Source organism: Lathyrus oleraceus, chromosome 5 (genome assembly GCF_024323335.1).
Source record: "Lathyrus oleraceus cultivar Zhongwan6 chromosome 5, CAAS_Psat_ZW6_1.0, whole genome shotgun sequence".
In the NCBI taxonomy this organism is placed as follows: domain Eukaryota; kingdom Viridiplantae; phylum Streptophyta; class Magnoliopsida; order Fabales; family Fabaceae; genus Lathyrus; species Lathyrus oleraceus.
Genome location: NC_066583.1, coordinates 557,221,156 through 557,245,184, shown reverse-complemented (window position 1 = coordinate 557,245,184; position 24,029 = coordinate 557,221,156). Strand labels below are relative to the sequence as shown.

Below are 24,029 nucleotides of genomic sequence, written 5' to 3'. Positions count from 1 at the left end.
ACAAAAGATGTTAGTGACACATTTTTGTGCTTTTGGTTAGTAAACAAAAGTAAGAGAAACAATGATGTATAATTCAAGCATGCTTGGTGATCTCAAACCAATCACAAGGAGTCCCACCCAAAGGCAAAGGGAACCAAGATGCTAAAGATCCTTGAGGCAATGCAAATGCAATGTTATGATGCCATGAGGGATCTTAGGGTCAAATTTGGGGTCTTACAGATGCCCCTATTTAAGGTCATTCTAGCCGGAGAAGTGAAGGTTAAAATCTTCGTCTCGACGGGGTAGAATGGGCTTAAATAATAACAAAGAGACGAATTTTGGTCCCTAAGAGACCTCATGATGCAAATGTAGGTATGAAAAATGGTAGCACTATGTGGAGATATGTGTCCACAAAAGCAAAGAAATCAGAAGCCACTGATAATCCATATGAGCAATTCACTCCATGGGACCAAGACCCTGGGACTCTCCTGGGGATAGAAAATGGATAAAAATGCGCGAGCAGGTCACGACTCAAAGCGTGGGGAACAAAATTCCAATGGGAAAAGATCCAATGGAAAGACTCAAGCTGACTCGAAGATGCATGTATTGGGGAATATGCCAATACAGCAAAAAACTATCCACAGCGGATAAAATCCGGATGAAAACAACCCACTAAGGGACTTCGCTGGGGATGTCCACAAGGACACTCCTGGGGAAGCAGCGGGACGAGGTATTACCGGTTACTGGGTAATAAGCTCAAGGAGACATGTGATCTGAATGCCAGGTATGAGGGTGAGAGATACAACATGCTCAAGAAGAGATGAATATCCAAGACCGGTATAAGGGTGAGAGATATCAAAACTTCAAAACGTCTGAGGAAAACCTAAAAGGTATACTTCAACTCAGGGATTCTGACTCCACAGGGGACAAAAAAGTCATAATAGGGAGCAGAGAGGAAGGAACACCAGGGATACCGGTTACTGGGCATATAATAGGTGGCCAACCAAGGCGTGAATTGGGGAATATTACCAAAACACTCATCATCCAAAAGAGGGTTAAAAGCAAACTCGATTACAGGATGGATATTCGACTAGGAAAACCTAAAAGGTATACTTCAACTCAGCGATTCTGACTCCACAGGGGACAAAAAAGTCATAATAGGGAGCAGAGAGGAAGGAACACCAGGGATACCGGTTACTGGGCATATAATAGGTGACCAACCAAGGCGTGAATTGGGGAATATTCCTAAAACACTCATCATTCAAAAGAGGGCTAAAAGCAAACTCGATTACAGGATGGATATTCGACTCCACAAAGGGGATACGGATCTTACTCAACTGGGGAAGAACAAAAGGCTTCAGACCCGAGAGTGCATGAGATATACTATCTATTACCGTCAGAACGTAGATAATATACTCGCATGGACGATTATCCACAACCGGTTACTGGGTTAATAAAGGATAAATCGACCGAAAAGAAAAGGCATCGGGATACCGAAACTAGGTATATAATGATGACCAATTCAGGGGAGAAACAATCGTTACCAACAACAACAAGGTAGACGAGAGATGACCCGCTGGGGATAAATTGCGTAATCAGGGCAATTATCCAAGCAGATGAGGGGATATCATCACCGAATATTGGATGAAGATAACTGTCACCAATTAAAGATGAGCAAAAATAGTTACTCTACAAAAAGGGAAGAAACAAGGTTTACAACTACCGGTATGAGGGTAGAGAAACACAGACTCCGCCGGGGATAATAATTACTAATTATTGAGAAATTATTCATTTACCACGGGGAAACAGGAAAAGAGCCTCAAGAGACCGATCTAGGATCAAACTAGATAGGCACACCAAATCAAGACTTGTCCCAGTGAGGATATAACTCAATGGGGAAAACCATCCCAGTATATGTGTTGGGAAGGAACAAAAACAATCAACATCCACGAGGATATAACCCGGTGGGGAATATGGAAGAAAGGATAGACGCTTTCTGCCTATGGAGCTGACTCTATATGGAGAGATCAGACACACACGCCTGGTTGGGGAAGTATATCACCAAATAGCAGGAGACAACAAACAACAATATGTGGCAAAGAATGCAACATGAATATATGAATGTTATAATTATGCATGTATACGCGTGGTTTATGTATGATGTATGTTGACAAACAAACATATTTAACACAACCAGGTCCAGGAATCAACCACCCGGTACTACATCTCAAGAGAGAAAGCCAAGTTCACCGGAGAGTATCCAATCTGCTGGGGATCAGAGATACCAGGAAGCAAAGAACTCTGTAGGGGATGAATCATCAATCATTCCAGCTGGGGACGAGAGTTATCACAGACAAGGTCCACCACACCAACAACTCTACTGGGGAATCTATCCGAGGAGATAAAGGATTTATCGGGATCAACCACCAAATACCGTTCTTGCCCAAAGAGATCCAAGCTGCTGAGGAAGAAAGATTGCTACGTTGCTGAAGGGAAGAGAGGTGACTCTCAACAAGCAATCCACTTGGTAGGATAAACCACAAGGGGTTCCGGAGGGAGGAGATACAGTCGTGCCAGGAATATGGACAAAAATCTTACCCTGTTGGGGATCATACCACCCTTGGGAGAGCACTGAGGATCTCCTAAGTATCCTTTCGTCATTGTGAATGTCCACTTTGTTTAAAAACAAATTATAAAAAATTTGATCGTTTAAAACAATGATATTTTCTTAATTAAAACATGCAAAACATTTGTTGAATAGAAACAGATAAGAGTGCCAATAATTGGATAAAAGGCTCAAATTTATTTGATAGAATGGTAGTTTGCGAATGGCAAGACTCCATAGATCTTTACAAATTTGAAATTGGTGATATATATTGGAAAAGGGCTACATTGAACATAATGACCATTTCTCCACCAATTCTGAATCCGATGTATTTGAAGCTTTGGCTGATAATGAGCAAGGATTTCTGACGGATGACAGTTGTAGAACAAAGTCTTGTCAGGATGCAGTTACTTGCCAAATCCCTAATTTTTGCCTAGATTGCCCCAGGATGAGGTACTCAATCTAGCGGGATACATATATCTTTTATGTCTCTAATTTTTGCCTGGATCGCCCTTTCGGGTTTTCAATCCACCGAGACGCTCATTTTTGCCTAAGCCACCCTTTCGGGTTTTCAACTTAGCGAGCTATATATTTAGTTTTTATTTTTTTTAGGCGAAGTATTTCTTGACTGCATCTGAATTCACAGGACGAGTGAAATCCTCCCCATCCATAGTTGTAAGTATCAAAGCACCGCCTAAAAAGGCTCTCTTAACAACATACGGACCCTCATAGTTCGGAGTCCACTTGCCCCTGGAATCGGGCGCGAAATACAAAACTTTCTTGAGCACAAGGTCACCTTCTCGGAACACACGAGGCTTGACCTTCTTATCAAAAGCTTTCTTCATCCTTTGCTGATATAACTGACCATGGCACATGGCAGTCAATCTCTTCTCTTCTATCAAGTTCAGCTGGTCATAACGACTCTGAACCCATTCAGCATCAGTCAACTTGGCCTCCATCAAGACTCTCATTGATGGGATCTCCACCTCTACTGGGAGTACCGCCTCCATGCCATAAACAAGAGAGAAAGGGGTTGCCCCTGTTGAAGTGCAGAAAAATGTACGATAGCCATGCAAAGCGAATGGTAACATCTCATGCCAATCTTTGTACGTAACAACCATCTTCTGGATAATTTTCTTGATATTCTTGTTAGCAGCTTCAACAGCCCCATTCATCTTGGGTCTGTACGGAGAAGAATTATGATGTGCAATCTTGAATTCACTACACAGCTCTTTCATCATCTTGTTATTCAAGTTAGATCCATTATCAGTAATGATCTTATCTGGCACACCATATCGGCATATGAGTTATTCTTGATAAACTTCACGACCACCTGCCTGGTCACATTTGCATACGACGCCGCTTCAACCCACTTGGTGAAGTAATCAATTGCTACGAGAATAAATTTGTGTCCATTGGACGCTTTCGGCTCTATCATGCCAATCATGTCAATTCCCCACATGGAGAAAGGCCATGGTGATGAAATCACATTCAAAAGTGTCGGGGGAATATGAATCTTATCCGCGTAAATCTGACACTTATGGCATTTCTTCACATATTTGCGACAGTCAGACTCCATTGTCAGCCAATACTAGCCTGCTCTCAACATCTTTCTAGCCATGGCATGTCCATTGGAATGAGTACCAAATGAACCCTCATGGACCTCAGTCATCAACAGGTCTGCTTCGTGTCTATCCACGCATCTGAGCAGAACCATGTCAAAATTTATTTTGTAAAACACTTCGCCATTGAGGTAGAAACTGCCTGACAATCTCCTCAAAGTCTTCCTATCTTTTACAGATGCCCCGGGCGGGTAAATCTGGCTCTGAAGGAAACATTTGATATCATAATACCACGGCTTATCATCTTTTACTTCTTCTACTGCAAATACATGAGATGGTCTGTCCAAGCGCATCACGGTGATATTGGGGACTTCATTCCACAATTTAACCACAATCATCGAAGCAAGTGTAGCAAGAGCATCTGCCATCCGATTCTCATCTCGAGGAATATGATGGAAGTCGACCTCAGTAAAGAACGTTGAAATCCTCCTCGCATAATCTCTGTATGGAATGAGGCCAGGCTGATTCGTTTCCCATTCACCCTTAATCTGATTAACAACGAGGGCTGAATCACCATATACATCAAGATGCTTGATCCTTAGATTAATACATTCCTCCAATCCCATAATACATGCCTCATACTCAGCCATATTATTCGTGCATTTGAAAGTTATCCTTGCTGTAAAAGGAATATGCGCGTCCTGAGGAGTAATAATCACGACCCCAATACCATTTCCATACTGATTTACAGCGCCATCAAACACCATACTCCATCTAGAACCAGGCTCTGGCCCTTCATCAAGTGTAGGCTCATCGCAATCTTTCACTTTCAAATACAGAATTTCCTCATCCGGGAAGTCATACTGAACTGACTGATAATCTTCAATAGGCTGATGTGCCAAATGGTCAGCCAAGATACTACCTTTAATAGCCTTCTGAACTCGATACTCAATATCATACTCAGATAACAACATCTGCCAACAGGCAATTCTCCCTGTTAAAGCAGGCTTCTCGAAGATGTACTTGGTTGGATCCATTCTGGATATCAACCAAGTCGTATGATTTATCATATACTGGCGTAAGCGCTTAGCAGCCCAAGCCAAAGCACAGCATGTCTTTTCAAGCATTGAGTATCGAGACTCACAATCAGTGAACTTCTTACTCAGGTAGTAAATAGTATACTCCTTCTTCCCTGATTCGTCTTGCTGACCAAGGACACAACCCATCGAGTTTTCAAGAACAGTCAGATACATGATCAAAGGTCTTCCCTCTACAGGCGGAGACAGAATCGGAGGCTCAGACAGATATTCTTTAATAATGTCGAAAGCTTTCTGGCAATCCTCGGTCCAATCATGGGACTGATCTTTCCGGAGGAGCTTGAATATAGGCGCAGATGTGGCAGTCATGTGGGATATGAATCTGGAAATGTAATTCAAGCGGCCAAGAAAACCTCGGACTTGCTTCTCAGTTTTGAGCGCAGGCATCTCTCGTATTGCTTTGACCTTTGCAGGATCAACCTCAATACCTCTTTCACTAACAATGAAGCCCAATAACTTGCCAGAACGGACTCCAAATGTACACTTGTTGGGATTCAGACGAAGCTTATATTTCCTCAAACGCTGGAAAAGCTTCAACAAATGCTCTACATGTTCAACTTCCATTCTTGACTTAGCAATCATATCGTCAACATATACCTCAATCTCCTTGTGCATCATATCATGAAACAAGGTGGTCATAGCTCGTTGATACGTGGCTCCGGCATTCTTCAAACCGAAGGGCATCACTCGATAACAGAATGTTCCCCAAGGTGTGATGAATGTTGTCTTCTCCATATCCTCGGGTGCCATCTTAATCTGATTATATCCGGAAAATCCGTCCATAAACGAGAAGACATTGAATTTAGATGTATTGTCTACCAACATATCAATATGTGGTAGAGGGAAATCATCTTTCGGACTAGCTTTATTCAAGTCTCTATAGTCCACACACATCCGGACTTTTCCATCTTTCTTAGGCACGGGCACAATATTGGCCACCCATTGAGGATATATAGAAGTCACCAGGAACCCCGCATCAATTTGCTTCTGAACTTCCTCTTTGATCTTCACTGCCATATCATGATGAGTTCTTCTGAGCTTCTACTTTACAGGCATGCACTCAGGCTTTAGAGGTAGGAAATGTTGCACAATATCAGTATCTAGACCAGGCATGTCTTCATATGACCAGGCAAAGACGTTAACATATTCTCGTAGCAACTTAATCAACCCCTTCTTAACAGATTCTTCCAGAAGTGCCCCAATCTTTACCTCTCGCACACAATCTTCAGACCCCAAGTTGACTGTTTCCAGATTCTCAAGATGCGGCTGAATGATCTTCTCTTCATGCTCAAGTAGCCGGGTGATCTCATCAGGAATCTCTTCAACATCATCTTCCCCTGCCTCAAATACAGGGAATTCAAAATTGGGAGATGGTGTTGGGTCATTATGTTCAATGGGTTTAGAAATCAACCTGCCTAATGATTTTGGATATGAAAAGATTTAGAATTCAAACAAGGCAAATCATTATGCAGATGAAAAGATTGATTTTATTCCATTTTGAGGTTTTATGTGATCACCAATTTCATGCAAAAACAAAAAGGGAAAATAAATGGGAAAAACAAACATTTAACATGAATTTATTGAATGAAAATATCATTGTATTTATGTTGCCAACAATGTTATCACTCCTCCTTTTGGCATGGGAGAAGGGTTTTTAAACAAAGTGATCATTACGTTGACTTATGGACAACTGTTGGAATATCCACAGCGACCCAATTGTTGCAGACCCCTCTAGGGATGATGAAATTGCCAGAATCCTCTGCATCTTCTTCTAAAACGGCAGCAGCCTCCTCATCTAGACCAGTGTGGATGAAACCTCCACTCTTGAATAACCCTTGCTTGTTGAAAGTACCAGAAGAAAAACCTATGCCAGCCCGGGACTCGTTGTCTTCTAACTCAATCATTTTTCCTAAACCAGTGGTTGCACCACGCTCAATGGCCAGCTTTGCATCTTTGTAGGAAGCAAATGAAGGAGTTCTCTTCTCAATAAGCTCAGCAATAAATAAAGCTTGGAAAGGAGTTCCAACTTCAACCTCAGCATCTATATAAGAGAAGGAAGACAAATGGCTAACCAGGAGAGCCCTTTCTCCCCCTACCACCACCAACTTCTTGTTTTTCACGAATTTCAATTTCTGGTGTAGGGTGGACGTCACGGCGCCTGCCTCGTGAATCCATGGTCTGCCTAAGAGACAACTATATGATGGGTGAATGTCCATAACCTGGAAGGTAATCTGGAAATCACTTGGTCCGATCTTGATTGGGAGATCAACTTCCCCGATCACAGTTTTGCGAGACCCATCGAAAGCCTTCACAACTACTCCACTCTGTCTCATGGGAGGCCCTTGATATGATAGCTTTGAGAGAGTGGACTTTGGCAATACGTTCAATGATGACCCGGTGTCCACCAACACATTGGACATGGCATCGTCTTTGCAATTCATAGATATGTGTAAAGCCAAGTTGTGGTCTCTTCCCTCCTCAGGGAGATCAGAGTCACAAAATCTCAGGTTGTTGCAAGCAGTAATGTTTGCAACAATGCTATCGAATTGCTCCAAAGTGACATCGTGATCTACATATGCCACATCCAACACCTTCTGCAGAGCCTCTCGGTGTGGTTCTGAATTTAAGAGTAAGGATAACACAAATATTTTGGATGGCGTTTGTAGAAGTTGGTCTACAACATTGTACTCGCTCCTTTTGATGAGTCTCAGCATCTCATCACAGTCTTCTTTCACATTGCCACTCGGGCCAACAGAAGTAGGAGTTTTCAGTACGGAGGAGGGCTTAACAGCAAGTGCCGGATTCGGAGAATTCACAGCGTTCCCGATCGGGCGTTCAACAAAATCAGCATTAATTTGAGGCTTCGGCGGTGCTAAAAATACACGGCCACTACGGGTCAAACCGCTAACATCGGCAATATTCACAACAGAAGAAGAGGGCAAGGACACCTCTTTCCCATTCTCTACTGCTACGGCGTTGTAGCGATAGGGAACTGCCTTTTCAGAATAGTAAGGCACAGGACCAACAGGCTTAATGATCAGAGCGGGAGAAGCCTTCTGCTTGCTACCATTGTACTTGATGATAACAGGCTCGGGTATCCGGAACACTGGGGAGATCACATTGACCTCAGGCTCATTTTCATCAACATTCCTGTTTTGAAGGATCTCAATGACTCCTTCATCCAGCATTTCCTGAACATCCTTGCGCACCTGGCAACAACCCAATCGGTTAACAGAGCAGACTCGACATCTATCATGGTCATGCTCATAATGACTGTAGTCACACAACAAACGATGCATCTGGACCAGAGACTGTTGAATATGACTGACATATTTGACCTTGTATTTTCCAGGGCAACCCTGGACCATGTTGACAGATTTCCCATGTTCGGGCAATGGGTTCTTCTTCACATTAGGGCCTACGTCCTCAAAACATAGAATACCACACCTCACAAGGTCTTGAACCTTGGTCTTCAAAGGGTAACAATTCTCCACGTCGTGGCCGGGAGCACCAGAATGGTAAACACAATGTAACTCAGGCTTATACCACCACTGGGGGTTAGCAGGTCTAGCCGGTGGGTCTCTTGGAGTAATCAGCTTCCTTTCTATCAAAGAGGGATATAACTCTGCGTATGTCATAGGAATAGGATCGAAGGTGACCCTTTTCCTCTCGTAACTCGTGCTGATTTGATTACTGTTTCGAGGCTGGTAGGCCTGCTGCTGCGGTCGGTGTTGTTGTTGTTGATATTGCGGATGTGGTTGCTGATTGTTATTATGTTGCTGATACTGTTGATTGTCTCTGAAAACAGGTGCTATATGAGCCACCTGGTGCTGGTTACTGGCGGGACACACAGTCTTCCTCTTCACAAAGGGTCTTCTTGGTTTCTCATGGGAGATCACATCATGTGCCTCTCCATCTTTCTTCTTTGCAAACGCCCCATAACGTTTGGCAGAAAAGCCTTCTTCTCTGGTTAATCGTCCTTCATGGACCCCTTCTTCTAAACGCATCCCCATATTCACCATCTCGGTGAAGTCAGAAGGAGCACTAGCAATCATCCGCTCATAATAAAAAGAACTTAAAGTCTTCAAAAAGATCTTAGTCATCTCTTTCTCTTCTAGCGGAGGCACGATCTGTGCTGCCACCTCTCGCCATCTCTGGGCGTACTCCTTAAATGTTTCTTTATCCTTCTGGGACATGGCTCTCAATTGATCTCTATCGGGAGCCATATCCACGTTGTACTTGAACTGCTTGACGAAGGCTTCGCCGAGATCATTGAAGGATCGGATGTTCGCGCTGTCTAAACCCGTGTACCAACGCAAAGCGGCACCGGACAGACTGTCCTGAAAGTAGTGGATGAGTAGTTGGTCATTTTCGGTTTGAGTCGACATCTTCCTGGCATACATGACCAGGTGGCTGAGAGGACAAGTATTTCCTTTGTACTTTTCAAAATCAGGGACCTTGAATTTCACAGGGATCTTCACATTTGGAACCAAGCAGAGTTCGGCAGCAGACTTGCCGAAAAGATCCTTCCCTCTGAGAGTTTTCAATTCCTTGCGAAGCTCAAGAAATTGATCGTTCATAGCATCCATCTTCTCATAAACATCTGGACCCTCAGACGGCTTAGAATGATAGATGGTGTCGTCTACCCTGGCCAAAGTATGCACGACAGGAGGAGGAATGGCAAGGACCGGGCTAGATGCCGGCAGAGAAGCAAAGGTAGGAACAGGACCATCAGGCATGAAATTGGGAGGCATCCCCCACGGGAACCCGGTTGGCATGGCTGTTGGAATAAAGTGTGCACTGGCAGCGGACACAGTAGAGGAGACAATCTCGGAGATACCTGTCCTCTGGGGAGGAGTTGAAGGTGTCGGAGAAGACTGGCTCTGGGCAGCCATGAGTGACTCCATTAGGGCAGTCAATCTGGCCACATCCTCTTTCAGCTCGCGGTTCTCTTGCTCTAAGTGATCCCTCAGTCTTGAAATGTTGGCTCTAGTGTAGTACCGGTGAGTCAACTTGTCTTTAAAATAAATGAAGGACACAGAGTTAGACCATAGGGAAAGGGACCGAAAACAAAACCTGCTTATGCATATGATGCATGCAATGTTTGTGCATATGATTTGTTTTTTATTTAAAAGGAACTTTAGAGTTTTATTTGCAAATTTTGGAAATATTAAGCATTTTATCACATATGGAAATATCTCATCAAATAATATCAGGGAAAAGAAGTGTAGCATCGTCAATCTTATACAAGAGAAAAGGAAAATAATCGTCTTATGGATCCCTAGAAACAATCATCTAAAGCTCGGGACACAAGAAGATAAGATGCGCGAAGCCTCTTCACCTCCCTCTCGTAGGCTGCCTCCATATCAACCTTCTCTTTGGCGAGTCGATCATACTTCCTCTTCCAAAACTTAGAAGACTGAGGAAGTAGAGAAGTCCATACACCATCAGGGTCATCAATAACCTGATGCTCAAGAAACTCAATCAACGCATCCTTCTCCTTAATCTGCTGAAGCAACTCTTCACGTTCACGGATCCAGGCACGTGAACGGTCTTCGTCTCTCAACTCCTCTACTCCTTGATTAGGGAGGGTTGAAGGCCCAGCCATAATCACAGGTGTAGGTCTCGGATACTCGTAAGGCATGAGATACTCAGACGCCCTCTTCCTAACCCAAACAGTGTAAGGCTCCAAAGCGATGCAATTCTTAGGACCCAACTCTTTCCTTCCTTTCCTATGAATCTTGCGCCAAGCGCGGACCATTCTAGCTTTCAAGCCTTGGGGATCTTTACCATCCTGAAAGAATACACCCTCTAACAAAATGTTATTAGGTTTATCCTTTAGGGGGAACCCAAGCTGACGACGTGCCAAAATAGGGTTGTAGTTAATCCCACCACATGTACCAAGAAGAGGTACATTGGAGAATTCGCCACAAGAGTCAATAATCTGCACACCATCATACACGCGGTTGTACCAAGAGATATCATCATTAGTGAGAGACATAAGTCTCGTGGACCACCGTAGACATTCCTTGTTCTCCTTAAAAGCGACTGTCTGAGGTAAGTGAGAAATAAACCACTTATACAACAGAGGCAAACAACACACAATGGCGCCACCACCCTTTGCATTCCTCATATGCAAAGAAAAATAAGCGTCACCCAACAGAGTCGGAATGGGATTAAGAGTAGAGAAAACCCTAATAGCGTTCACATCCACAAACTTGTCGATGTTGGGGAATAACACTAGCCCATAGATGAGAAGTACAAATATGGCCTCAAAGGCGTCCTCACTCATGGCCTTCCCATACATAGTAGCTTGAGCAATGAGGAACTCAGAAGAGAGACCTTGAATTCCTCCTTTGGTAGTCATATGAGCATCAACCAGAGATTCATCTATGTGTAACATGTCAGCTATCTCTTGAGAAATAGGAATACTCTCCAAGCCACTGAACGACAACTGGTCTAGAATAGGTATATCCACAAGGTAAGCATACTCCTCAAGGGTAGGCAAAAGCTGGAAATCCGGAAACGTGAAGCAACGGTACAAAGGATCATAAAACTGCACCAATACACTCATCAATCCTTCATCCACCTGAGTAGTCAGAAGAGGAAGAAGCTTCCCAAAACGAGCCTTGAAACCCAAAGGATCTAATACATAGGATGTCAGATTCCTTAACTCTTTCAAGTCTGGTTGTCTGAAACTATACTTCTTTGTATTCCTTCTTTGTCTTTTCATGTCTGAAAATTTTGCAAATAAACCCCTTAAGTTCCTTGAAAATTTTCTTATTTATTGATGATATGGATGCAAATGGGTGCATGAATGCATGAATGCAACAATCACACTCAAGGATCAAGCAAAGCACACCAAACAAAGGTCATGGGATGGATCATGTTATCCTTAATATCAACCATCCATTTTGGTGGATTATGGTTTACACCTTATCAACACCCAAGTTCCATTGATATTAAGGATTCATGAACGGATCAACCATGAATCAAGGGTTTGTTGTAAGTCACGAGCTTGGAGTTAGGTTAAGAACCACCCAAAGGGAGTGTACTAAGGTTTAACCTGCCAAACATGTTCTACAAAAGGTTCCCATAGTCATCATCCCATCTTTCGGATATTATTGGAGAAACGACTACTCGTATTCCGAAAATATTCTCAAGAGAGACTCTTATGAGTGTAGTATCGCGTAACAATCGTATCAAATCTTACACTTGAACGACCTTCGCACTACATCCTAAGAACAGGCCAAGATGGGCTTGGTAAACTAAGGTCCTTGGCTTCTAAGGTCTATATTGGAGAGAGTAATGTCTAACCACAACTTACTTGTGTGACATTATTGATCCCAACATAACCCCCACCAAGTGAATGGACTTGCAAGTCAACTTGCTAAGGAATAACTCCACACAAGTCAATAAGACTACGCCATTCTCCTATCCTAAGTGCACTCGAGTCCGGGTATAGAACTCATCTCACAAAGATCACCAATCATACAAGGAATTAATATTCAAGCAATTCAATCATTACATACAATACAGTAATCCCAAATTGCACAAAAATATGTCACAAAAAAATAAAAATAAATATACAATACAATACAAAAAATATGAAAAGTAGGCAAAACCCACTAGGATGTTTCGAATCCCCAGCAGAGTCGCCATTTTTCTATAGCGGGGTATTCGTTACCATTAGAGATATTGACTAAATCCAAGGTAAATCATACAAGTCGAGTCGCCACCGCACTTCTATTTATCCAAAGGAATGGTTAGAAAGCGAACAAAAACTTAAAAGTTTTATCGAATCAAAAACTAGTAAAAATGTCAGAGATCTGGGTAAGGGGGTTGGTTATGCAATGGGAAGGTATTAGGCACCCAAAGCATCCTAGGTACTCCTAGGGAGCCCTTTCACATTTGTTGCAAAGGTTGTTGTTTTTTTTTTTGAAAATTTATTTGTGCAAACATGATTGAAGGGATGAGAAAAGCGTGTATGTTTATCTAATATACTACGTACTAAAAGAGAGGTCAAAAGAAAATGACTCGCGCGGACGTCGCATCCACTGCATACGTATCTCATCTGAATCTGAGAATCAGAGTCTTCGTAGCTCGGCTACCTATGGGTTAAATAGGAGTGTGCTCGCTAAGACATCGCGTCTTATGCCTACGTATCTCATCTGGGATGAAAATCAGAGCAAAACGTAGTTCAACCACCTATGGGGTAAGGGTTGTGTTTTGGGGTGAACGACGTTACTACGCAATCTACCGGATGCTCGACCTTTGGAGACTTACTCGTCTGTAGTAGAAGGAGATAACGTGTTCTTAGGAGAAGAAAAATCAATGAGTTTGGGGTGTTTAGGGATGCTCATGCAAAAAGGCAGTCCTAGATGAAGGAACCGCGTTACCTTAAATGACATGGCACGAGAGGCTATACGAAACCTAAGAAATCAGTAACATGCGGGAAAAGTAAAGGGATCGAGAGATCTACCGTACGGATAAAGATCCGAAGTAACAACAATTAGATATATAAGAAACCCAAAGATTCCTAAGCTAAATACCATCAAAGAAAGTGAGTCAGTACAGGTAATCGGAATAAACCTCCAGATTGTATCCCACAAATAAAGTGGAACACCAGGCAAGCCATCTCTGCAAGAGTCATATGAGCCCTCACAAAACAAAACTCAACAAACAGGTTAGAGAAACAAGATAGGGTAATCAAGAGTTTCCCCCAAATAAAAATATAACCACATGAATCATGCCATTAAAATTCACAAAAAGCTCACAAAAAGCAACCAAGGGTAGGAGGCCTAAACCTCTTGTCAAACACATGCATCAAAAGGGTATCAAATTCATCCATAATACCTCATACATTCAGAGCATTCAAATTAAAAGCATAAAGTAATGGGAATAAGGCAAACCTGATTGGAGAGATCGAATGAAATTGAATTGCCCGGTTGGGTTTGCAAAGCAATCTGAGGGTTTATATGAGAGGGAATTGGTTCTTTGCCGATGAGCTCCCTTCAGTCTCTGGAGGTTGCTCTGAACTCTGTTAGCTCTTCTCTCACTATTTTTTTCCTGCCAGGGTAATAGGAATAAAATAGAATTTTGTTTTACTGAAACTTTGAATTTATAACCTGATTTTTGTGGACCTGTGGGCTCAAATGAGAGAGGCCCAAGTCCAAAATTTTCTGTAATATTTTATTTATTTATTTATTTATTTATTCGTTTTTGTTTTTCGTTTTTCGTTTTTTTTCTTCGTTTTTTCGTTGTTTTTTTTTTAACACGTGGGCTTCGTCTAGCGAGCATGACAGTTCAAGAAATTCCTCTGAGCGTAGGTGATTCTAGTGGCTTTTCTTGGGACTCGCTAGGCGACCCATTCTGCTCGCCTAGCGAGCATGACAGCTCATGAACAAACTTTTGCTCCTTCAAGATTAACGTTTTGACTGACGAATAGACCCCATTTGAACCTGTTGGAAGTATCTCAAGCCATTCCCTTGTGTTGACTGATCATCTAAATAGAACCCACAAAGTGTCTTGGATGATACTTAAGCTTCAAACAAAAGATGTTAGTGACACATTTTTGTGCTTTTGGTTAGTAAACAAAAGTAAGAGAAACAATGATGTATAACTCAAGCATGCTTGGTGATCTCAAACCAATCACAAGGAGTCCCACCCAAAGGCAAAGGGAACCGAGACGCTAAAGATCCTTGAGGCAATGCAAATGCAATGTTATGATGCCATGAGGGATCTTAGGGTCAAAATTGGGGTCTTACACGTAACAACATCAATGGTGCACCCTTTTTTATCTTTAGAATATGTGGTGACAAACTACATTGTGCAATTGAGTTTAAGAATTCTTACTGGTATAAATTATGATTATCCCTATCAACCTCGTCAAACGATAACAAATTATGTTCTTCTCCTGGAAACTGGTCGATAATCAGATCATTCAATTTTTGGACATCATCATTTGTTGGTGTCAAAATAGCTCTTTGTACCATATACGGGGCATCCCAACCATGCAATTCTAAATTAGGAAAAATATGTTGGATAAGTACTTGTATGGAATGTTCACCTTCCCATGGGATTGCAATCTATGAAGGTAACCTCACCATGTCATTTGGTTTGGTAGGTTCAACACCATCACCAATGTGAATAAGAAATTCTACAAACTCTTGATCATGCAATGATCGCATATTTTGACGCAAACGCAAAATCTTAGTATGATCCCATAAATGAGATTGAACAATACATGCTGAAATCATTTGTGCCTTAGTACCTTTTCTTACAACAGGAAGAACTTGACGAAAATCTCCCCCCATGATAAGAACTTTTCCACCAAATGGAGCACTATTACTACAAATGTCTTGTGATGATCGATCTAAGACTTCCAAACAATTTTTGTTTGTCATTGGTGCTTCATCCCAAACTATTACGCTAACAACTCTAATGAGATTTGCAAGATCTTTTTGCTTTTGAATACCACAAATGGAACTCGGTTGTATATCAATAGGTATCTTAAATCGAGAGTGTGCAGTCCTACCACCGGGAAACAATGTTGCAGCTATACCAGATGATGCAGCTGCTAAGACAATTTCTCTTATACTTCTTAAACTTACCATTAATGTTCGATAAAGGAATGTTTTACCTGTTCCTCCTGGACCATCAACAAAAAATACCTCACTGTGTTTTTGAACAATTACATTCATAATGGTCTTGAATGCAATCATTTGATCATTATTTAACTTAGCAACAAATTCAATATCTTCATTGGGGTTATCGACCGCTAAATCCTCTTGTATGAGACTTGGAATTGAATTTCCTTCTATTGTATTAGGGGGTAAAGATGGGAGATCGTAATCTTCAATTTTTTTACCGTGCATGTTTAAGAGTTCATTCAAGTCCTTCAACAACATATTAGTTAAGTCTGATTCCACAACATTGTTAGTTGTTTGATAATCCTCCGCCATATGTGTAAAAACTCATTCCAAAGGCCTTTAACATTAGTAGGTTCACAAAATTTTAAAATCATCATGCATAACCTCTGTAAAGCACATGGCATTCGGAGACTCGTAGCCTCAATCAAACAATCACGAATACTATGATTAGTCTCTAGAAATCCGCTATTCTCGGCTGATTTTTTGAATGTATTGAAAGTCGTGTAATCATTTGTAAGAAGATATTCCCAACTGGTTGGACCTGTGACATGAGATAACAACAATCGCAAGTAAAACTTATCTCCCTCCGAAGATGATACCGTATATATTCTCCCGATAACTTTTCTTGTTGACTGCCTACGATGCCATTCCATGTCCCGCTTGTTCCAACAATAATGCTCTGGAATCTCTCTATACAAATAATTTCTTGCTTGTGGATCTCGTATATTCAATGCAAAGAATTGTGTGAGCATTATTTTGGAGATGCGTTCATTATTTAACACATATGTAATTTGCTGATGATCATAAAAACGCACTTGATGGCGGTTCGGCAAGTGGATCTGCAATCTTTCAACCAAAGGATATAATCGGTAAAGAGTGAATCGAAATATTTTCCATAATGCCTCGGGAGCACAAATCCATCTTGCATCAACATATTGCTGAACTTCATCCATATATGATCCTTTATGAACCTCCATAGCCACACGATCAGGGCCCTTGTACACATATTTGTATAGATACTTATTACTTTTAATGCTACTGCAAATCTCTACATTAATGTGACAGTCATACTTTAACAGTAACCAAGGGTTATAAGGAACCACCCATCTATTATCGACAGACCTATCTCTACCTAACGATATAGATTCATCAAACCTTCTCATATTGATCGGTCACCATTTCCATTGAATTCCCGCCGCTAATCCGACATATTTTCATCACCTTGGTAAGATTCATGGTTGTTTTTAGTTGCATTTGAGTCAATTAGCATGTTTTGTTGGTTTGGTATTGCATTGCATTTGATTACGAGTTTATGTCAAAAAGATCTCGTTTATGCTTCGTTTGGTAGTGTTATTGTTACAGGTTTAAAAGCAAGAATGGTGAAGTTCTGAACACTCTGAAGGACAAAAATATGAGAAAACAGCAGGTCAACACGGGCACCCGTGTGCCACAACACTGCCCGTGTTGTTGATCAAGCAGAGCAGAGATAAAGCAGAAAGCAGAAATCAACACGGCCACCCGTGTGCCACCACACGGCCGTGTTGATTAAAACAGTGCATTAACACGGGCACCCGTGTGTAGGGACACGGCCCGTGTTGTTGCCACTGTAACGTATGCTGAAATTAATTAATACAGTTGAACAACACGGCCACCCGTGTGCCACCACACGACCGTGTTGATTCAGCGCAACTTGGAAAACCTAATTTTTGCTGTTTAACCCGATTATGCTCATTAAGGGTAGTTTGGACCTTTAGCTTGGAAGAGAGTCATCTGAAGCTATAAGAAGGCTTGGAAGAGAAAGAAGAAGGGACCTTTTTTAGACAGACGAACGAAAGCATTGCATTGGAGAAGATAGCGAATACGACGGATTTGAAGACGGCGAGATTCAAGGGTATCAACCATTGAAGATCAAACTCTCCTAATTCCTTGTAATGTCTAATCTTTACTTTATGAGTTCTTTAAGTACTATGAGAGGCTAAACCCCCTGATGCTAGGGGGGTGGTCCTGATGTTATCACATGTTATGAATTTGAACCTATGATTTCTTAATTACTATGTTACGTATTTCAATTCAATTGTGTGATGTTATTATGCTTTTGTATCGGACAAATACACATTGATCTATGACTTCCAATAACAGGATTGTGATTGGTAGGGTTTTCACACAATTGGGTTTATGAATGCATCATCTAGGACTAGTAACTTTCGTAAATCACCGTAAACCTTGATATTTTGTATGATTAAAACCAATGATTAATTGAATGGACATTTGAGTGAGAATTGGTAGTTTAATAGTTTCTTCTTTAAGGACTTAAGTAAGAACATTCTGAGGTTAGGAGATTTAATGTATCATATGTATTAAGGAAATCGGGACTAATTCATAACCGGTTAACTCAACCACTCACCCTAGCATCTTTTATCTTAATCAATTAATTTTACTATTTTCGTGTTACTATTCTAGATTCCAAAACAACACAACCATTATCTTTTTGTTCTGATAGAATCGAATTAAAGTAAGTAATTCCTACGCAATCCTTGAGATCGATACTGAGAAATAAACTCCTTATTACTACATCGGTAAAAATAGTACACTTGCTATTTTTTCGATCAAGTTTTTGGCGCCGTTGCCGGGGATTGCCAAACTACATATTTTAATTTTTATTCTATCGTAATTTTGTTGCTTGCCAACCAAAATTCTATCTGTGACAATTTTGTTATTCAATTCTAATCTTTGTCTAACTTGTTTATGCGAGGTAAGTCCTCAGCGAATTTTTCTTTTGACGCAGATCCAGAAAGAACTCTTCGCGCTAGACTGAGACAAGCTAAGAGAAAGAAACTGGAGTTAGCAGAGAAAGTGGAGGGAGAAGTTGTTTCAGTGCACTCAGAGAATTCAGATTCAGACACGGAAACAGTTCCTGAAATCATGGCTGCTAATCCACCACCACCACCACCAGAGAGACTTCTCGGTGACTATGGCGGAAACAACAATCCGGGTGGTCGTATGACAATTGTAAACCAACCGGTAAATGTCAACCAATTTCAGCTGCATCCCAGCACCATTAATCAACTTGAAAGGCGGTCCTTTTTTGGAAGAGTGAATGAAGATGCCAACAAGCATCTCCAAAGGTTTTTAACTATGAGCACAACACTGAAAATGCCTGGACATAACGAAGAAGCAATAAGGCTTCGTATGTTCCCATTCACTTTAGCAGATGAAGCCGAAGAGTGGTTCTATTCCTTACCTACTGGTAGTATCACTACATGGGAAGAGATGGAAACATCATTCTTGCATGAATATTTTCCTGCATCAGTGTCACTGAGAAAAAGATATGAGATCCTAAACTTCAAACAGAAGGAGGGTGAGTCACTAGGAGATGCCTATAAACGATTCAAGAGGATCCTAGTGGCTTGTCCTACTCACAACATGGATGAAACTGAACAAATGCAAATGTTTGTCAATGGTCTTCGAATTCAAACAAGACAAATCCTGGATTCAGCAGCTGGTGGCTCAGCCAACTTTGCAACAGCCACCGGTATGAAGAAGATAATAGAAGCTATTGCCTCGAACGAGCATTTAGAGTTATATGACAGGGTATTAAGCAAATCTCCAGTAATTGATTTAAAGCTTGAAACAAACAAACAAGTAAAAATTGAAGAAGCAGTTGCTGCAGAGGTGGAGAAAAGGTTGAAGGCACTAAACATAGGTGCTCAGAAAGTGGCTCAAGTACAACAGGCACCAAACGATGTGTGTGGCATTTGTAATGGACCACACAATACTGTTCATTGCTTTGCAACACCACAACAGATAGAAGATATAAAGTTTTTAAAGCAAAACAATCCCTACTCCAACACATACAACCCGGGGTGGAAGAATCATCCCAACTTTGCATGGAAGGATCAGAACGGGAATGTGCAACAGCAGGTACAAGGTCAATATCAAAATCAATATCAGCAGCAGCAACAACAGGTACCTAAGAAGGCAGATTGGGAGATTGCAATTGAAAAGATGGCAGCTCAAAATATGCAATTTGAAGAAGAAACTAGAAACAATCAGAAAAATACCACCGCCTCCCTAAGGAATCTCGAAGTTCAGCTGGGGCAGATAGCACAACAATTGGCAAGTTCTCGAACACCAGGTTCCCTACCAAGTGAAACAGTTCAAAATCCGAGAGGTCAGGAGAATGTTAATACTGTCACGACGAGAGAGAAAGAGGTTGCTAAAAAGAAAAAAATTATATCACCGAGCGAGCCGACTAAAGAAGAAACTACAAAAGGAACTAAACCGGTGATTAAGTTGCCCTACCCTCAGAGAGTGACAAAGAAGGAACCTAGTGAGTCAGACTTGGAGAAATTCATGACAATGTTTAAAAGGATTGAGGGTCATATGGCCTTGTTTGAAGCACTTGAAAGGATGCCCATGTACAAGAAATTTGTGGAAGAGGTAATGGCTGAAAAGAAACCAACCACTGAAGAACAGGTATCCGGTAAGGAACAATATAATGCAAACTCCCTGGAGCAGAACATTCCTAACAAACAAAAGGATCCAGGAACCGTCACAATACCTTGCACAATCAAAGAAAGAACCTTCAAAAAGGTACTGATAGATTCTGGAGCTAGTGTGAATCTGATGCCATTATCGATCTATCACAGACTGGGTATTAAAAATATCAGTGATATAAAGACCAATCTGAAGTTTGCGGATCACTCAAGAAAGGATGCGTATGGTATAGCTGAAGATGTGCTGGTAACAATAGCTGACTTGACTTTCCTAGTCGATTTTGTAATCCTGGACATACCTGAAGACAATGAGGCACCCATCATTCTAGGTAGACCTTTCATGAAGACGAGTCGATGCAAGCTCGACATGGATGAGTGCACGTTAACCTTGAAAGTTCACAACAAGGAAATAACATTGAATGCTATTGAAAACCAGGAGATGGAGGAAGATACAAAAGCTCAGTATCAAGTAGGCTTAATCAAGACATTGAATACTATCAAAGTCTCACCACTGCCAGTAGCCACCCTAAAGGGAAAGAGTCCTAACACTGAAAGGATAGTTAAAAAGGAATCGTGGCACAAAGGAGTCCACACTGATAAAAGAGACAACATCCGAGTTGTAGACAAGAGGTGCAACAAGGTTTTGAACCTGAAATACCCCCCATGATCAGGGAAATGAACCGTCGAGCCATGTGACGTTAAACGAAGCGCTTCGTGGGAGGCAACCCACACGTTTGATTTCTAATTTATTTTGTTTTTATTTTTCTTTGTGTGTGCTAAAATTTTGTGTAGGGGAGGAGGAGAATTAAAAGGGCAAAGTCACAAACACCTCCAAATGGAAGGAAACCACACAAGTGCAGTAAACCAACAGTAGTCGCTGTGAGTCCTTTGTATCTGAATTTAAACATTGAGGTCAATGTTTAGTTCAGGTGTGGGGGGGGGGGTTCCTTTCATGTTTTATTTCCATTGCTTTTGTTGTCGTCGTATTGTTTTTGTTTGTTTTCGTTGTTGACTTGTGTGTACAGAGTGATGAGAAATGGTTGGACGAATCCGGGATAAATGGTAGTGGATGAAAGACACCCCTCAAACTTAGGCTGATAAGGCACCCCGGAAGTTGATGCAACCTTGAGAAAAGAAGTCGGACACAATTTGGGGACACCGGACCAAGAGAGCGGTATGGAAAGACCAAGTCAGAAAAGAACCACATAACACGAGGAGACTTCAGAGCTTGCAAGCTAACCGACATGGTGAGATCACAGAAAGCCAAACACGAAATATCAACATGAGAGTTCAGCCAGGTATGACTTTATCACTCTGATTTTGCGTATGTCCTGTTGACACGTCACAGCATGACAACACACACTGAGGCAAGTTGTTTGTTTAGCCAGGGCCTTTCTAACCATCCCTATCTGTATGTTTCCCTTCGTAAACCCCGTTGAGCCTTAGCCATTTTATTCATCGTAAACCCCAGGTTAACTTTTAAGCATTATTCATCATAAACCCCCTGTTAATTTTTAATCATTCAATTCCTTTTGTTTCACAACTCGGTATGATTGTGTGAATTGCGAGATGTGCAATAAAACTAAGTTTGGGGTGGAAATCTTGAAAGAGAAGCAAGTGCATAATAAGAGATCATACAAAAAGAAAAATAGTATGTATTGTCTTTAAAAGAAAAAAAAGAAAAAAAAAAGAGAAAAGAAAAAAAAATGCACTTGCCGAGACTTAAGACTCGAACACATATAAAATGCTCGAAAAAGTTGAGTAGAAAAAGAGTCAAAAGAGTGAAATTAACCCCCAGAGTATACGTGATGCACGAGAAAAAGAGAAAGAAAAATCACATAACATGACTACCGAGTTCAAAACCCTTTGTTATCCAATTTTTTTGTTTATCCCACCGTACCCAAGCCCCGTTACAACCTAAAAAGACCTCGAAAAGTGTGTGGAATCTGCTGTGGTAGTAACATTAGAATGTATTCAAAGTTAAGAGTTGGTATTGCATACTGTGTTGTGAGTGTACACACCTAACCCTGAGAGATATTGTGAGTGTGTGAAAAGCTTGTAGGTGAAGAGGTTTCTGATGTGGAAATGTGGTAAACTGCCTGAATCGGAGAGACCGGAAACTCGATTGGAAAGGAAGAACACAAAGGGTAAAAGACTAGGTTGCATTGTGGAAAGCGAATTCGGGGGTGACCTTTGTTTGGACTCAATACATCACTTGAGGACAAGCAATGAGACAAGTTTGGGGTTGTGATCTGTCACCATTTCCATTGAATTTCCGCCGCTAATCCGACATATTTTCATCACCTTGGTAAGATTCATGGTTGTTTTTAGTTGCATTTGAGTCAATTAGCATGTTTTGTTGGTTTGGTATTGCATTGCATTTGATTACGAGTTTATGTCAAAAAGATCTCGTTTATGCTTCGTTTGGTAGTGTTATTGTTACAGGTTTAAAAGCAAGAATGGTGAAGTTCTGGACACTCTGAAGGACAAAAATATGAGAAAATAGCAGGTCAACACGGGCACCCGTGTGCCACAACATTGCCCGTGTTGTTGATCAAGCAGAGCAGAGATGAAGCAGAAAGCAGAAATCAACACGGCCACCCGTGTGCCACCACACGGCCGTGTTGATTAAAACAGTGCATTAACACGGGCATCCGTGTGTAGGGACACGGCCCGTGTTGTTGCCACTGTAACGTATGCTGAAATTAATTAATACAGTTGAACAACACGGCCACCCGTGTGCCACCACACGACCGTGTTGATTCAGCGCAGCTTGGAAAACCTAATTTTTGCTGTTTAACCCGATTATGCTCATTAAGGGTAGTTTGGACCTTTAGCTTGGAAGAGAGTCATCTGAAGCTATAAGAAGGCTTGGAAGAGAAAGAAGAAGGGATCTTTTTTAGACAGACGAACGAAAGCATTGCATTGGAGAAGATAGCGAATACGACGGATTTGAAGACGGCGAGATTCAAGGGTATCAACCATTGAAGATCAAACTCTCCTAATTCCTTGTAATGTCTAATCTTTACTTTATGAGTTCTTTAAGTACTATGAGAGGCTAAACCCCCTGATGCTAGGGGGGTGGTCCTGATGTTATCACATGTTATGAATTTGAACCTATGATTTCTTAATTACTATGTTACGTATTTCAATTCAATTGTGTGATGTTATTATGCTTTTGTATCGGACAAATACACATTGATCTATGACTTCCAATAACAGGATTGTGATTGGTATGGTTTTCACACAATTGGGTTTATGAATGCATCATCTAGGACTAGTAACTTTCGTAAATCACCGTAAACCTTGATATTTTGTATGATTAAAACCAATGATTAATTGAATGGACATTTGAGTGAGAATTGGTAGTTTAATAGTTTCTTCTTTAAGGACTTAAGTAAGAACATTCTGAGGTTAGGAGATTGAATGTATCATATGTATTAAGGAAATCGGGACTAATTCATAACTGGTTAACTCAACCACTCACCCTAGCATCTTTTATCTTAATCAATTAATTTTACTATTATCGTGTTACTATTCTAGATTCCAAAACAACACAACCATTATCTTTTTGTTCTGATAGAATCGAATTAAAGTAAGTAATTCCTACGCAATCCTTGAGATCGATACTGGGAAAT

At 41.2% G+C, this 24,029-nt stretch overlaps 1 protein-coding gene across 1 annotated transcript; it reads right to left on the bottom strand.

Moving 5' to 3' along the window:
• Positions 1-15,331: 15,331 nt before the first annotated feature.
• On the bottom strand, positions 15,332-16,207 carry LOC127082043 (ATP-dependent DNA helicase RRM3-like). The gene has a single exon (XM_051022266.1). The coding sequence runs from the start codon at positions 16,205-16,207 to the stop codon at positions 15,332-15,334; it is 876 nt and encodes a 291-aa protein (XP_050878223.1).
• Positions 16,208-24,029: the final 7,822 nt, after the last annotated feature.